The following is a 15,461-nucleotide window of genomic DNA, read 5'->3' on the forward strand; positions in this document are numbered from 1 at the left end:
ATTTATCAAAATGATTTATTTTCATTGTTGACACAGAAAATTTTTTAATAAGCCATTCTAAACAGATTATAAGGCTCCTAAATGTAAATAAAGCCACGGGGCATCCTTTGACCATTCCCTCTCAATCAAGATGGTGCTTTAGAATAGACAGAAAAGACGTCTCATAGAAATTTCACACCTTTTCCCATGGCATGATTCTTAGAAGGAAGTCATTTTGATGTTTAAATTTTCAGGCCACTACATCTATTTCTATAATAACAAAACTTGCTTTATTCAGAGCATATCCCTGTCAACCCAATACTGCAGGCCACAGACATTCAGGTCTGGTTCAGCAAAGGAGATTAATTTGTAATGATTTGTTAACAGGTGAGATGTCAAGATGTAAGGATAGATCCTGATGTATCAACTGAAAATCATGGTATATACAGAACATGGATTGGTTTTAGGCTTAGACTGTATCTCCTCAAGTGTAAATATAGCCAATAAGTTTTGTTTTTACTACTTACTCCAGCATTACTCTCACACCAAATTTAGATGGGGCAATTGAATCTGTATGTATATCTCCTTAAGAGTATTTTTTTTTCAAATGTGGTTCAAGAAAGTAATCAGAGGTAAAAGTTACAGTAATGTTCATTGCATTATTGTTTATAATATTAAAGAGCAAAATCCCATTTAGATGTTCATAAACATAATGGATAAATTGTTATATATTCATGCAATGCAATATCATATAATATGTAAAATGAATAAACAAGTGCTATATGTGTCAGCATGGATATATTGCAAAAATTATGTTGAACAAAAATGCAAACTGTGAGAGAATTCATACAAGGTAACAGCAATAATATAGTTAAATATGTAAAACTGTATCATATTTTTATGGATACATACAGAGTAAAAATGTATATGAGCATGTAAAACATCAAATTCAGGGCACTGATTTTCTCATAGAAGGAGAGGGTCAGGCGTGGGAACCTGGAGGGGTACAAAGGGAGCTTTCACATTATCTACAAATATTTGTTTCTTGCAAAAATTATGAGACTCAGTAATGGGTTCCCAAGTGTCTGTTATTCATGATTTGTTCTTTCTGTTTGCTCAAAACTTTCATAATTCTTTTTAAAGAAAGCCCTGAGCCAACATTCCAGGAAAATGATTTTTAATGCCAGTTCTACCCCTGCTTTGATGTGTAGTCTTGGGCGAGTTGCTTAACCCTCTGTCCCTATTTTCTCAACTGCAAAATGAGGACAATAACCTTGTCATGCTTCATTGATTTGTAGTGGAAAACAATTAATAAAAGTCTTGGCAGAAGAAGCTACCTTATTAAATTCTGTGTCAACTCTGAAAAACAGAGGCAAGTATTAGCAGCACTTCAAAAAGTTCACAGCCTGAGATGGGAAGCCTAGTTTCTCAGGAGAAAGTTGGAATTTATCCAAGAAAACAGTCTCCTTGCACACAAGGGACATATATCCATCACAAACATTCACAACCCCAGTGACCGCTCTCCCACCACTCCCCAGTGCAACAGAATAGCCAAGATGAAAGTCACTCTCTATGACCTGTTTTCTCCTTGTGTCGTCAAGTGGGGTTTCTTCAGCAAGAGTTACGAATATGACATTGGCCTGAATCAAAGGCAGGGTGCTGACCAGTAAACAGGAAAAGGACCACAACCTTTCATTTGATTGAACTATGATGCCAATGATACGAAGGCAGTGGCTTCATTCCCTTATGGTCAAATGACTTTATGCTGCCAGAAAGAGTTCCAAGATGAAATTGAAATTGCACCTGCCTTTGCAGCACCAAATCCACTCATTTCCCACTGAGGAGCAGACATAAAACTTCCCTGGGATCAGTTATACCCCCACTCTGAAATCACGTGGTATAATCCATACTCCTTGAAATCACGACGAGTTCAGAGATGAGCATGATCTAAGCCAATCAGAACTTAACTCTGACCTCAGCAATTGTTTTAAGGGTATGCAAGTATCCTGTGCTGCTGAAGTCCAGTGAAGCTCAAGAAGAGGGAAGGAAGCTCTCTTTAGCCCTTAGGTTGAGCATGGGTGAGTTCATGACAGCTATCTTTGAGTCACGAGGGGACTAGATGCAGGATAAAGTCAACATACTAAGAGCAGCAGAGGGAAAGATAATTTTTACAATAACACTGCTGAGTCACTGAACCGACCCTCTCTTGAAGCCTGCCTCCCAGCCAGAATTTTCTGTTATGTTAATCAATAAATTTTCTTTACTGTTTAAGCCAGTTTAAGTTAAGATTTTTGTCACTTGCAACTAAAAGCATTCTAAGGTAAATAAATTGTGATATATGCATTGCTAACATTGACCAGCTATATTGCCGATGCTCAAAGTTGAGTTACAGTGATGAAAGGACAACTAAGTATTTCTAGAGAGCAGCAAATTAATCATGTCTAAGTGATGGTTTTAAAACATGGTCCCACATTCTTTGACACTCCTTCTATTGAGAGGTGGAATCTATCCCCCTCACAGGGCGGGCTTGTGACTGCCTTGACTAATAGAATATGGCGCAGGTGATGCTATGTAGCTTTGGAGAACAGGCCTTAATTGACTCTGCAGCTCCTGCCTGATTATTCCCTTGGAACTTTGCTTTCTGTATCCTTCCTTTTAGATGCTCCCTGTAAGAACTCAGCCACTATGCTGGAAGAGCCAAAGCCACATGGAAGGCCTTGTTTAGGTGCTTTAGTCAACAGTCACGGCGGAGCCCAGCCTCTGAGTCAAGCTGGCCCAGGTGCCAGCACGTGAGCACAGAAGCCTCCAGATGCATCCAGTTCTCAGCCAGTCCAGTGACCCCCTGCTGTTCTTCTTTCTATCTGAGGTCACAGATGGCATGGGGGCAGAGACAGAGCTTCCCCACTTTCCCTGTCTGAACATGGAACTCACAGAATCCGTGAGCAGAGATGAAATAATTCTCATTTTACATCAGCAAACTTGGGATAGTTTGTTATCTGGCAACAAATACAAAGAAAAACTACAATAAAAACAACTTAGAATGGTCTGTTTCAAGTGTGAACAAATTAACATATGAAGAATGATGTTTTCAAAGTCCCCTCTGGTTAGCACTATATTCTGTAATATCAAGTCTCTTCTATAATTCTAAAATAATTATAGTTAATCCTACTAGTGAGCAAACAAATGCAATTAGGTAAAAGCCATGAGATGTCTTAAAATTGGAAATTATGTTCTTTTAGATGATAGAAAATCTTGAAAAATATAAAAAGACAAAGCTTCACTGAAACTAGCTTTATTTAAATTGTATTTCCAATTTGTGAAGAAGGCAATGCAACAAATCCAATATCAAAATTCCAACCTGGTCAGAGGTGGATATTTTTGACCTACACACTTTCAGTGTTTCCTCTTAAATGAATTTCAAGGTCACATCATCCATAACAAAAGGACAAACAAAAACAGACTTTAAAAGCAATTGATAAAATATATTCAAAGCAATGTATTTAAAATCCTTTGAAATTTCCTCAACTGACATCAGGGAGCCATGGGATGTGGTGTGCAGGGAGGGAATAGAATTATATTAATTTTTCTTCTGTTTTTGTTTTTTTTTTAAAGAAAGCATTCAAAATTTGATTTCAAAATCTCTAAACAATTTAAAGTCATGTCAAAGGTTGAAAGATGATTTGTAGTTAAGTGGCTCTTCAACATCTAAATTCTCGTCTCCTCAAGATGCCCAAGATAGTTTGATGCACAAACAACAGAGCTGTGTGGGAAAGAAAACTTGAGTGTGAGAAGAGGTTCACAGTCTGTCCTTCGCATCAGCCAGACTGAACTGTGTGGAAAGCTACTTTTGCCTGTGTGCAAGCAGCCTGGGTCCTGGCACCGATGGGAGTTGGACGGTGTCCTTCTTTTTACCCAGGCCAACTTCCAAGTCCCTGCATTTTACTCAAACAATAGCACCAGTAAGAAAAGGACCTTTGAGAGCATACTCCACATAAAAGTCTGAAAACCAGAATAAGAGCAGATTTCTCAAAGTTTAAGCAGAGAAGGAAAGCAGCTTTTGGGGTGATTTCTATGCTTGATCTCTTTGCCCATCCGAGAGCCAGACTCCCAGTGAAATGCACCAAGGGTGAATGGCAGTCCAGGGAGGCAGAGACACAACAGGACCATCTCCAGAAAAGAAGAGCTCACCTCTTCCATGCCCCTCCTCATTCTGATAATGCGCTAGGAACTGACTGCCAAACTGCAAGAATGACAGAGAAAAAGGGAGTTGGTTGAGAAGACTGGGCCCTTTTCCAGCAGTCACAGTGTCTGGCTAATCTCTTCAGGCTCCTCGAGGCAAGCAAAAATGAGATCTTAAATGTTTCTTACTATGTAGAATAAAATAAGTAACTCCTGAAGTATTAGGAAAGACAGAAATGAAGCAAAATAGAGGAAGAAGATTATGAAAATAATGCTGCTTTGGAAGGTTCCAAAATGAAAGGGAAAGAAGTAATGAGAATATAAAGCCTAAGTTTTATTCCACTCATATGGCTCCTTTTTTAACTTGAAGTGGTAAACCGAGAAACTCATATATTTACAGTTTATTAACAGCAACAAAATTTATGAATCTATTAATGCTTTCAGACTGCTCTTTTCTCACCCACCTGACAAAGAGATAATTTTATCTTTGAGTCTTCAATTTCTCCTTCTTACCTGGCTTTCAAGTAAAATTCTACTTTATCGGAAGTTTTGTGATGCAGAACTGGAAGAACGAAGAAATAAGATGGAAGAAAAGGTGAACTGGAAACAAGAGCCTTGCGGTTGTGGTTTGGGATGGAGTAGAATGGAAAATAAAGAACGAATGCTTGAGAGAGTGCTATGCTACATAGCTGAGTGAATTAGAGAGTTGGAAAAAAGGATTTAAAAAGAGAAATCACAGTTGTTAGTTGTCGTTGCTTTGATGTTTAATTGAAGGTTGGAACTAATTTGTAGTCACCTTTAAGTGTCTGTCTGTTTATTGGACATGACACTATGATGAAGCTAAATTATAGAGGACCCTGGAATCAATTCAGGTCAAATTCAGATATTTATTTCCAAAAGAAATCATGAGTCTTAAGATTTTTAGCATCCATCTTACTTTGCAGTCTGGGATTGTGGAACTTATTCTAACAGTGATGATTTCAGGAGCTCATCTATGGAGTATTCCAAGAAGAAAAAATATGTCTTTTTTTTAAAGCTTATCAGAGAATCAGTGATTTTATGAAAAAAATTCAGGAAAGTCAATATGGATTTGAAAGATTACAGATGAGATGGAGAAAGAAAGAGACCATTAAATAGAGAAGAGATGTAGGTTGGTTCAAACTATAGGAAGACCTTTATAATCAAATTTAACTAGATTGATAAGTTGACTTGTTTGTACACAGGAGAAATATAACTCTCTTGAGAAACTCAAAGTATACTACAAACATTATCTTAACCATCTTTCTAACATTCGTAAGGGCAGTGTGACACCTTTTCATCACAGAAATTGACAGTGGAAATCTAAACTTCCTTTCCCTGGTGAGATAATGGTAGAATGTACTTTGAAGTACAAGGTATATACATATTAATTATTCTCCCTTGGCTGACAATGAAATGCAGGCATTCAAAACATCAAGTGACTCACCTAAGTGAGCTTTCAATTGAATTCATGTCTTTTGATTTCATGCCATTATGTGCCGTCTAACTAGACTGGTATACTGGGAGGCCAGCCAATGTTCAATGAGCGGAGAAATCTGGAACGCAAACTTAGACATTCTAAAAGGGTAAGAGCCCCAGTGAAAAGGAAAGAATGATTAAAATGAACAGATGATTGAGGGCAAGAAATTTAAGGTTGTACCTACTTATATTACAACGGAATAGGGCTAACTAAAAGATGTGACGGATCTAATTTGTGAAGACTACCAAGTAACAGAAGTTGCAGAGATCAAGGCCTAGTTGGCCAGACAGGTAGACATTTGCATGTGTGTACATGTTGCTATCTTTATTGCTTGCGGTGCTGTTTGTATTCCATACTTTGATCTAGTCAACTATTTAATGGACACTAAAAGTCTATGTCTGTGGTTTTACATGCACTGAGGAGATTAAAATTAAGTATTGTTTTGTCTCACTCTTCCTTTCTTTTTTTTTTTTTTTTTTGTTGAGACAGAGTCTCTCTTTGTTGCCCAGGCTAGAGTGAGTGCCGTGGCGTCAGCTTAGCTCACAGCAACCTCAGACTCCTCGGCTTAAGCGATCCTACTGCCTCAGCCTCCCGAGTAGCTGGGACTACAGGCATGCGCCACCATGCCCGGCTAATTTTTTCTATATAGATTTTTAGTTGTCCATATAATGTCTTTCTATTTTTAGTAGAGACAGGGTCTCGCTCAGGCTGGTCTCGAACTCCTGACCTTGAGCGATCCACCCGCCTCGGCCTCCCAGAGTGCTAGGATTACAGGCGTGAGCCACCGCGCCTGGCCTCACTCTTCCTTTCAAAAAGAAGCTGAAGTGCTTCAAAAGACTGCAGACAAAAAAAATTCTCTCAATCTTTTTAATGCTAAGAGAGCATTCAAAATTTCAAAAGGTCAGTGTATCAGAGTTTCTTTGGCAGTAAGTTAAAAATAAATTTGGAATTACAGGCATGCAAATATACACACACACATACACACACACACACACACACACACACACACATATATATAAAACCATGGTTCTGGAAATATTCTAATATATAAACATCTGAACCTTTGGCCCAGAAGCCCTTAGACAGCAGTAATAGAACAGCAGCACAAAAGTAAAAAGAATACTCAACTGAGAGCCAGAGAATATGGAATTTAGCCCCTGTTCTCCTACTGACTGGGTGTGTGAACTTAAAAACTATCCTAGACCCCAAGTTCCTCATAGCAAAAAACAGGGTTGGACTAGGTCAGTATTTCTTAAACTACATTCTGAGGAGCACTTATTTAGCAAAATGCTGGTTGGCATGTCATATAAATTTTTGTGCCCCCATGATGAAAAAAATGCTATTTTAAACAAAATTAGTTTTAAACACTACAGACCTGGGTCAGCAAACTATGGCCTACAGGCTAAACCCATCAAGTTCCATGTTTTCATAAATACGGTTTTATTAGAATTCAACCATGTCCATTGATTTACATATTGTCTATGGTTTATTGTGCACTACAGTGGCAAAGTTGAATGGCTATGATTGAGATCATATGGTCCACAAAGACTGAATTATTTTACTTCCTGGCCCTTTACAGAAAAATTTGCCAACCATGCTATAGACCTACTCAAAATTGTCAATGTGATGATGGTGAATTTCGAAATAATTAGAATATATAATCCTTTTATCACTCAATATTTATTAACAGAAATAGTGTTCCCTGTCATAGTCTAGGTTAGAGTAGCTCCAAGATATAGTAGCTTTCTACTGTTCTCTGATTCTTTAAAATATCCAACTGAATGATCCAATTTATCTCATTCATTCATGCATTTAACAAATATTTATAGAACAGAAATTGGTTTTGGTAGTTTGCATAAGATAGAGCTGGAGCCCATTCTGCTAAGTGAAGTATCACAAGAATGGAAAAACAAGCATCACATGTACTCACCATCAAATTAGTATTAACTGATCAACACTTAAGTGCACATACAGTAATAACATTCATTGAGTGTTGGGCAGGTGGGAGTGGGGAGGAGGGGATGGGTACATATACACCTAATGGGTGTGGTGTGCACTGTCTGGGGGATGGACATGCTTGAATCTCTGACTCGGGTGGGGCAAAGGCAGTATGTATAACCTAAACGTTTGTACCCCCGTAATATGCTGAAATAATAAAAGAAAAGAAATAGACAAGGATGCTTGTCCTCTTGGAGCTTACACTCCGGTGAGGAGGCATTATCAAGTGAGGTAAATGACATAGTCATGCATGCTAGATGATGATAGAGGCTGTGGAAAAAAGTGAAGGGGGCCTGGGGATGGGAAATCGTAATTTTAAAGAAGGTCAACAAGAACGTCCTTATTGAGAAAGTGACATTTGGGTAAAGACTTAGAGGAGGTGAGTGAGTGATCCATAAGTGAGAAAAGCACTTAAGGCAGAGGAAACAGCCATTAAAAAATCTCCAAGAGGCAGCAAAGAGGCCAATGTGCGGCAGAGTGAGACAAGTGAGGGAGAAAGAGGTAGCAGAGGGCTCAGAGGTTCAACAGGGGCCAGGCTGTGCAGGGCTTTAGAGACCACAACATGGGTTTTTATTCTGAAAAACAAAACACTGGGGCACTAATGGAAGAGTTTGAGAAGACACATGATTAGACTTTTGTTTTAAAATGGTCACTTTAGCTGCTGTGAGAAGAATAGACTGAAGGAAGGGTGAGAGAGGAAAGAAAGACACTACAGGGAGGCTGTTGCCATCATCAGAAAGAGAGAGAAGAAGGGTTTGCATCCAGTGGTCGGTGGTGGTAGCAATGCCGGGGTGAGAACTGGTGGCATATATTTTGAAAGTGGAGCCAGTTAGATGGATTGGAAATGGGTATGCGAGAAAGAGAAGAGTCAAGGGTGATTCTATTCTTTTTTCCCAAAGCAACTAAAAGATTGGAATTGATATAAACTTAGATGGGAAAGACTGCAGGAAATTTTTAAGGGCATATCAGGAACAACGATTGAAGTGCTGAGCAGGACACAAGAGCTCAGGGATGAAAGGTGGGCTGCAGAGGTACAGGTGAAGGTTGATAGTTGATGGAGGGTATTCAAAGTAACGAGGCTGTCTTCAGTAAGGGAGCAGAGTAGACACCCACGGACTGAATCCTGGATCACTGCAACATTATAGGTCAGAAGGATAATGACGAATCAGTGATGGAGGTGAAAAGAAGCAGCCAGAGAGTGGTAGAAATCCCATAAAAGTGTGGTGGTTTGGAAGCTAAGTGATGAAAGAGGTATTAATTGTAAGTAATCATGCTGAACTTACTGCTTGATTAAGTAAGATGGGGCCAGAAAACTAAGCCTTGGGTTTAACAATGTAGAATCTAGACAGTAACAGTTTCAGTGAAGTTATGTGGACAAAAGACTTACTGGGATGGATTGAGGAGAAAAATGGGTGGAGAAAAATTGAAGATAGCCAGTAATCTTCGAATCCTACTTTTATGTGCTCCTTCTGGGATATTTTCCACCTTGAGCTTGTCCTGCAGTATAACATATATAATATTCCCCTATACTGCCAGTCTCTTTCATGCATTTCTTGTATATCTATGCAATGCCAAACATATGGATAATATGCGAAGAATTCCTCAGCCATCTCAATGTTTCTGAATATTCAATGTTGAACTAAAATAAGCAAAATATTTGGATGACTGACTGGATTTTTCACTTGTATATTTGAATGTCTACATAGTACGAAAGTTGAGATGTCTATAAAACAAAAATTATTAGTAAATTATGTATTTAATCCAATTTATAGCTCCTGTTGGAAGGATATTCATGTGTTAATTTAAGAAAATCCTTGTATCGTCTTATATCTTCAAATCCTTGTATCTTCAAGTTTAAAATACCAAAAAAAATTCTGTAATATTCAGATTATGCTTTGCATTTAGGAAACTAAGACACACTTACTTAGCTTAACATAATAAACCGAGGCAATCTCACATTGACCAGAATCATCATTACCGCTGAGTTGCTTTACACATGCACATTTAACTTAGGTCAATCAACTATAAACGTTTGTTCAACAACAAATAAACAAAAGATAAACAGTTTCAATATTCTGAGCGATTTCACCTTCTTTTATAGTCATGCCTAGAGTATAAATGAAATGCAGAAACATAAGTTTACAATTCGACAGCTAACTCTGTAACATCTTACAAGCATAAGCCACCGGTTCCCAAATCTTACCGTGCAGCAGAACCACCTGGAGGGCTTGTTAAAACACAAAATGCTGATTCCGTGTCCAGATACGGATTTGTGTGAAATGACTCTTGAGTGAGTAACAGGTAAGGAGAGGTGCTGAGCAGCAAAGGGGTAGACAGTGCTGATCACCTGCTGATTGGCTCTCATATCCACCTGCGCCTCTCCCCATTCTGCTCTTTATCTCAGGAAACCTCACTTCCCAGGTTTGCGCCCTCTGACTAACAATTAAGTTCAGGCAATGCGGAAGCAGAGGGAGAGTAAAGGGAAGGAGGAAGCCAGAAGCCGGCATACTCCTGCCACCATCTTTCTGTCTCTTACACGTCTCCCCAAGTGGTGTGCTTCATGGCTCCAGCTCCCACTGGGCAACCCCTCCATCCGTGGTCCCAGCTCCTGCCACAGTCCCCACCAAGAATCTAGATACATTGGGTGGCCCCAGCTTTTGTACTCCGATGACACTACCCCTGACCTATGTCCCTGTAGCACCTGAATTTGTATCAACTTCTTGCTATTGCTAAACTCTGGCTGGCTTCATCAAACCCTGCTTAATTTGTAAATTCCTAGAATTCTTGTGTTTCTGACTGGGGCCTGATGAATACAAAGCCACTAAGAATTTGGTATTATTTTTTGTTTTTCCACAGTCTAGCCTAGGCTAGCATGTTCTGTCTAACTCAGTTGCCCTTCTCCACCTGATCCTGTTGGCAGGTTAATCCCTTCTGGCATAGCCTGACCTCCTCCCTAAAGTTTATAGACAGTGAAAAGGATGTAGAGGGAAAAGAAATATTTGGAAAAGAGAGTAAGGTGACAAGGGGGCAAGTTTAACAGTGCTTTCTGTCACCCACTGCTGAACCTTAGTTGAGAGAATAAAATGATAGCCTTTGGTGTCACTGATCTGTAATGCCGAGAGGCCCTCCTAACATTCAGAAAGGGTCTCTCTATGTAAATGGAACTGTTCAGAGGAAATCTGGTATTACCATGATTGATCTGATTTTTAAAGTAAAAAGAATGTGAATGAAATCTTTTTTTGAAGCTTTTTCCTCTGAAGCCACCGGAGGACACTGGGAGATGTGAAAGACAGTGTTGGACCAGGAGGGGTCTGAATGCCAATCCCAAACTACACTTGGACACTGTGAAAACCTTTTATCAACCTTAAAGAGTTATGTGTGACATTTTGGCAGAATTCTCCAGGTGTTAAAGGGACCTCAACCAGGCATAGTGGGCTTTGTTTTTGTTTTTGTTTTTTTTCCTACAAGGCAGAATAACTATTCTTCCCTCTGTCAAATAAGGTTCAGTCTCTGAATCATATGGGAGGCCTAGTCCTCTGCTCTTTCTTGGGGCTCTTCGTTGGCTTTCTGGCTCATTTCAGGAGCCTGATCGTTGTTACCTTCTCTGGAACCTTTCAGCAGGATCAAGAGTAGGTCCTACATGCACAGCTGCCACCCTGAAATCTCCAGCAGCCTTTACCAAGGCATCGACCTCCCGCCTTGGAAAAGTAAAGAGAATCAGGGAAGAACTCTCTCACTTGATTCAGTTGCCTTTGGCCTATTTTTTCTTTTTTTTTTTTCATTTTTCTCTTTGTATTCACTGATAAGTTTCCTAAGGGAGTGGTTTTCATTTTGTCTCTCTAATTATATAACACATATTCTGCCCTTAAATGCCTGTAATATAGTTTCATTCCATGCTTTTAATTAAAATGACTCTATCAAATGTCATCAATTATTTATAACCACCAAATCAAACATCTTCTCTTTAATCTTCATTCTTCTTTCTTCATCAGCACATTTGATATTCTTGCTCACCTCCCCCTGGGCAGTATTCTTCTCATTTATCTTATTTGCCTCAATCTTGAATAATTTCTCCTTATTTTTTGTGGGTTCCTTAGTCATCCTTTCCTTATACTTATGGACATTCTCCTCCTATAATGTATATTTTCCATGTGGACTACATAGAAACTATTCAAATAGTTCCTTTTAAATTCATGATTCATAAAATATTAGATTCTTATCCTATTTTCCTATGTTTGCAAATGGGAAGATGCATAAGGTGCCTTATAATTCCTGGTGCAGAAATAAAATCTGTGACAATGCATAACCACACAATGAATGTCACCAATGGTCAAGTAAGAAAGTAAAACTTTTTGAACAACATCAACAAGAACACTAAATTATTCAGAAAAACGATCAACACTCCAAAATAGCAACTATTATTCTGGAAAGACATTTAGAGTTAACATAGATTATTCCTTGATTACACTGAGCCATTAAATTGTAAGCTACTAGGGGTATAGTCCATATCTTACTCATCTTTCATTATCCATAGTGATTAGCACAGAATTTTACACATAGTATGTTCTCCACCAATGTCTGATAAATTGAATGTGAGGCTTCCAGTAAAAAGTGCATACACACACATATACGAACAGACAACATTCTACTTATCTTCATTACAAACCTAAGATTTTTTTTCTAAGAAGTATTTTGCATGTGCTTTTTATTGCTGTACTTGATGAAATAATATACATAACACAGGGATGTCAAATATTGTAGAAAGAGTTTAGAACAGTAAAAGAAGCCCCGCTTGCTTTTCCTTCTTAGCACACAGTGCTAGACAACCCACCTTTATAGCGCTAACAAAGCAGTCAATAAGTGATACCATTCCAATAGACCACCATGGCAATATCTTTCTCCTTTGTTTTGAATAAAATATAAAAGATATAGACATTATTATTAAAGGAAAGGCAGAGAGTTTACATGTAATACACTGACAGTTGGTCCCTCCTCCCTTAACGGGGAGAGAAAAACAGAAGTGCTTTATTTGCTCACTATTCCTACCAAAGTTAGGAGCCCCAAATCATGTACAAAATGTGATGGCAACTTTAAAACACAGAGCAGTTTGTACCAGTGATTTACAGATGTGCTATTTCATTTTGTTTTATTTCTAACACAAAATTTAAGTGTCTTAATGCTTCAGGTAGACATGAAAGGAGACTTGAAAACATCTGAGGTTATCAAACCCAGTGGGAAAATCAGAGCAAGAAGAAAGTAAAGCACTAATGACTGCCATACTGCCAAATTATAAGTAACTTGTTAAAAAAAAAAAACACCAACATCCAAGTTATAATGAGCTCCTTTTCATTAATTACCAAGAAAATGGTTTTGCTTATATGATTAACTTTTCAGGTAATTAACAAATTTAAAATTCAAAGTATGCTGACAGCTAAAGAATCTCCATATACTTAATTTCTTTTTGGCAAAAAATAATATTTGGTGTGCATTAAAATAATATAAAACTTAATTTAAAAACTGCAGGTAACATTTTCTAATTATCCATACATGGGCACACATCTGCCATTATAGTGTTTTGATACAACATTCACTAGGTTATGAAAAGACCTAAATACTCTGCCACCTAAGATATGTCAAACTAAGTATTATAGTATAAACCAGAGAGCAAATTACCCATGATTAGATAACACGTAGTAACAAGTAGACCTTGATTATAACTTTTGATTTAAAATATTATAGTATTTCCTATTTTATAAAAACCTAGTTTCTTATCATTATGAATACCTAAATATTTCAACATATTTATACTATTTATAGAACTCCACATACATTCCTAATTCTCAGATTTTGGACTGCTCAAATGTCATGTGCTTAATTGCTTAATATTGTTGCGAAAAGGAAAGCAGAACTGAACAATGTCAAAAAAAATATTTTGGAAGTGTAAAACACATTTCTCTAGGCCTTAATTTTTTTGCATAAAATATTGCAATAAGTATATTCAAAAAAATTGGTTCCTTCATTTATATTACTTAATATTATTTGTATAACTTTTATCCTACTTGATTTTCTCCTTATATATATGTGATATGTCCGATTATCTTATAAATGGAGATTTAAAGCTTTATTAAAGTCTTTTATATGGTTAAGAATTATATATTTTTATTGACTTAATTGAAATTCCTAATTATAAGTTTCACATTTTTAATATTTGACATTTTCCAATGGCACTGAAATTAATGTCTCAGAATGAACAGCAGGACACATTCAAGAGTGCAATCAAGATAACGAGGCAGGTGTTGGCCCGGCCACCTTGGCAATCAGTCTTTTGGTTCAGATAATCTCAAAATCACTCTCAAATCCCTACCCTGTGCTTCTTTGCTCCATTGGTCTCTCTGTCTGACCCCTTCTGAAGATTTATAATCAAGAAATTATTGTTGTTTTCTGTGACTTGCATACTTACAATCAGGAGGCATCTTTTCCATAAATATCTTGTAATATTCTTTCAGAAGTTCAAAATTTTCTTGATTAATACTTTCTTGCAAAGAGACATCTCCAAACCTAAAAATAGAAAAAAGGAAACAGTTATGGGTTATAAAATAACACCAGAAAGTAACACTTTTTACCTTTTTGTTTTAAATAGATGGCAATAGTTTTCTAAAGGAAGGAGTGTCTCTCATTTTTTAAGCTATCTTACACAATGGTGATTTCAAACCTATTCCAGTTTTCACTGGCCTTGATTCCACCATTCACATATGACACACCAAAATATCCTCACAATCATCAAACATGAACTTAAGTGAAATACCATATGTAAAACACCAGTCCCTGTGCTTGTACAAAATTGATAACTCAGTTAATGATAGTTTCCCCACCCTATGCTGCACTTCCTCTGCAGGGCTGCATCTTTGCATATATAACAGACCCTTCTGCTCTCTCTTTTTTTTTTTTCAATCTGACCAATCTTCCACTATACCCATGACAGCTTGGAGAGAGGGGTCCAGAAGACGAGGACTCATAAATCTATCTAAGTTCTATATGCGGAAACATGTGGGATTTCTCAGCATGCCCTAAAAAAGAAAAAAGAAAAACTGAAGTACAATCTTATACCTGAAGCTTACCTCTCAGCTAGAGTTTGCTGTTCATTGATGCCAACATTAAAAAGTACTGGATACACATAAAGCAACTGTCCTTCTTTAATCTGCAGAGGTAGCGACTCAAACATTCTAGCTGGAAGCTTGACCTCTACCACATAATGTTCACTGAAGAAAGCAGAGGAAAAAGGGAAGAAGCATTACTGGTTGCATTTGTTTTATGTTACTTTGGATTCATTGGAAAGAAACAATAATAGAGTTGGAATATATAACACTGATTTAGATTTTGGGCTTTCATATGCTTATTTTCCTCATTCATTCATTCCCCATTCACTCATCTTTTTAAGTTACTTGGCATAAAATATGATAAGAATTTGTTTATATAAATGATTTCTCTACTTTACTCTGAGATCCTTTATGAAAGGATGAATGCTTAGGTTATGTTTGTGTAGCCAGGGATATGTGCATAGACAGCCTCAATTTTTTTTCTTGTTTTAATTATTTTTAAAATTCAATCAGTCCTAAGAATAAGAAAATTAATTTAATGATGGATGTTTCAATATAGTGAAGCCTAATAAACCAAATCATTTAGAACATTTTTTATCATGGTCTGATTGTCATTATTATTGATGAATCTCCCTGTTTATGATAGGCTGATAGAAATGTAATGGTTTAATAACTTAAGGTGTTAATTTTGGGGGGGTCCTCGTCATTTT

General features: G+C 37.4%; 1 protein-coding gene across 6 annotated transcripts in view; it reads right to left on the reverse strand.

Annotated features, from left to right (window-relative positions):
• INPP4B (inositol polyphosphate-4-phosphatase type II B) overlaps window positions 1-15,461 on the reverse strand; it is a 336,633-nt gene that overhangs the window by 51,933 nt on the left and 269,239 nt on the right. For 4 of the 6 annotated variants that reach the window (XM_069492951.1, XM_069492953.1, XM_069492952.1 and 1 more), the window contains 2 exons: window positions 14,773-14,913; window positions 14,115-14,212 (listed from right to left, as the gene is read on the reverse strand). The exons of the other annotated variants lie outside the window; for them this stretch is intronic. In XM_069492951.1, coding sequence (XP_069349052.1) covers window positions 14,115-14,212; window positions 14,773-14,913 — 239 coding nt within the window. The remainder of the gene's footprint in view (window positions 1-14,114; window positions 14,213-14,772; window positions 14,914-15,461) is intronic. 6 annotated transcript variants of the gene reach the window in all.

This window comes from Eulemur rufifrons, chromosome 18 (assembly GCF_041146395.1).
Source record: "Eulemur rufifrons isolate Redbay chromosome 18, OSU_ERuf_1, whole genome shotgun sequence".
Lineage (NCBI taxonomy): Eukaryota > Metazoa > Chordata > Mammalia > Primates > Lemuridae > Eulemur > Eulemur rufifrons.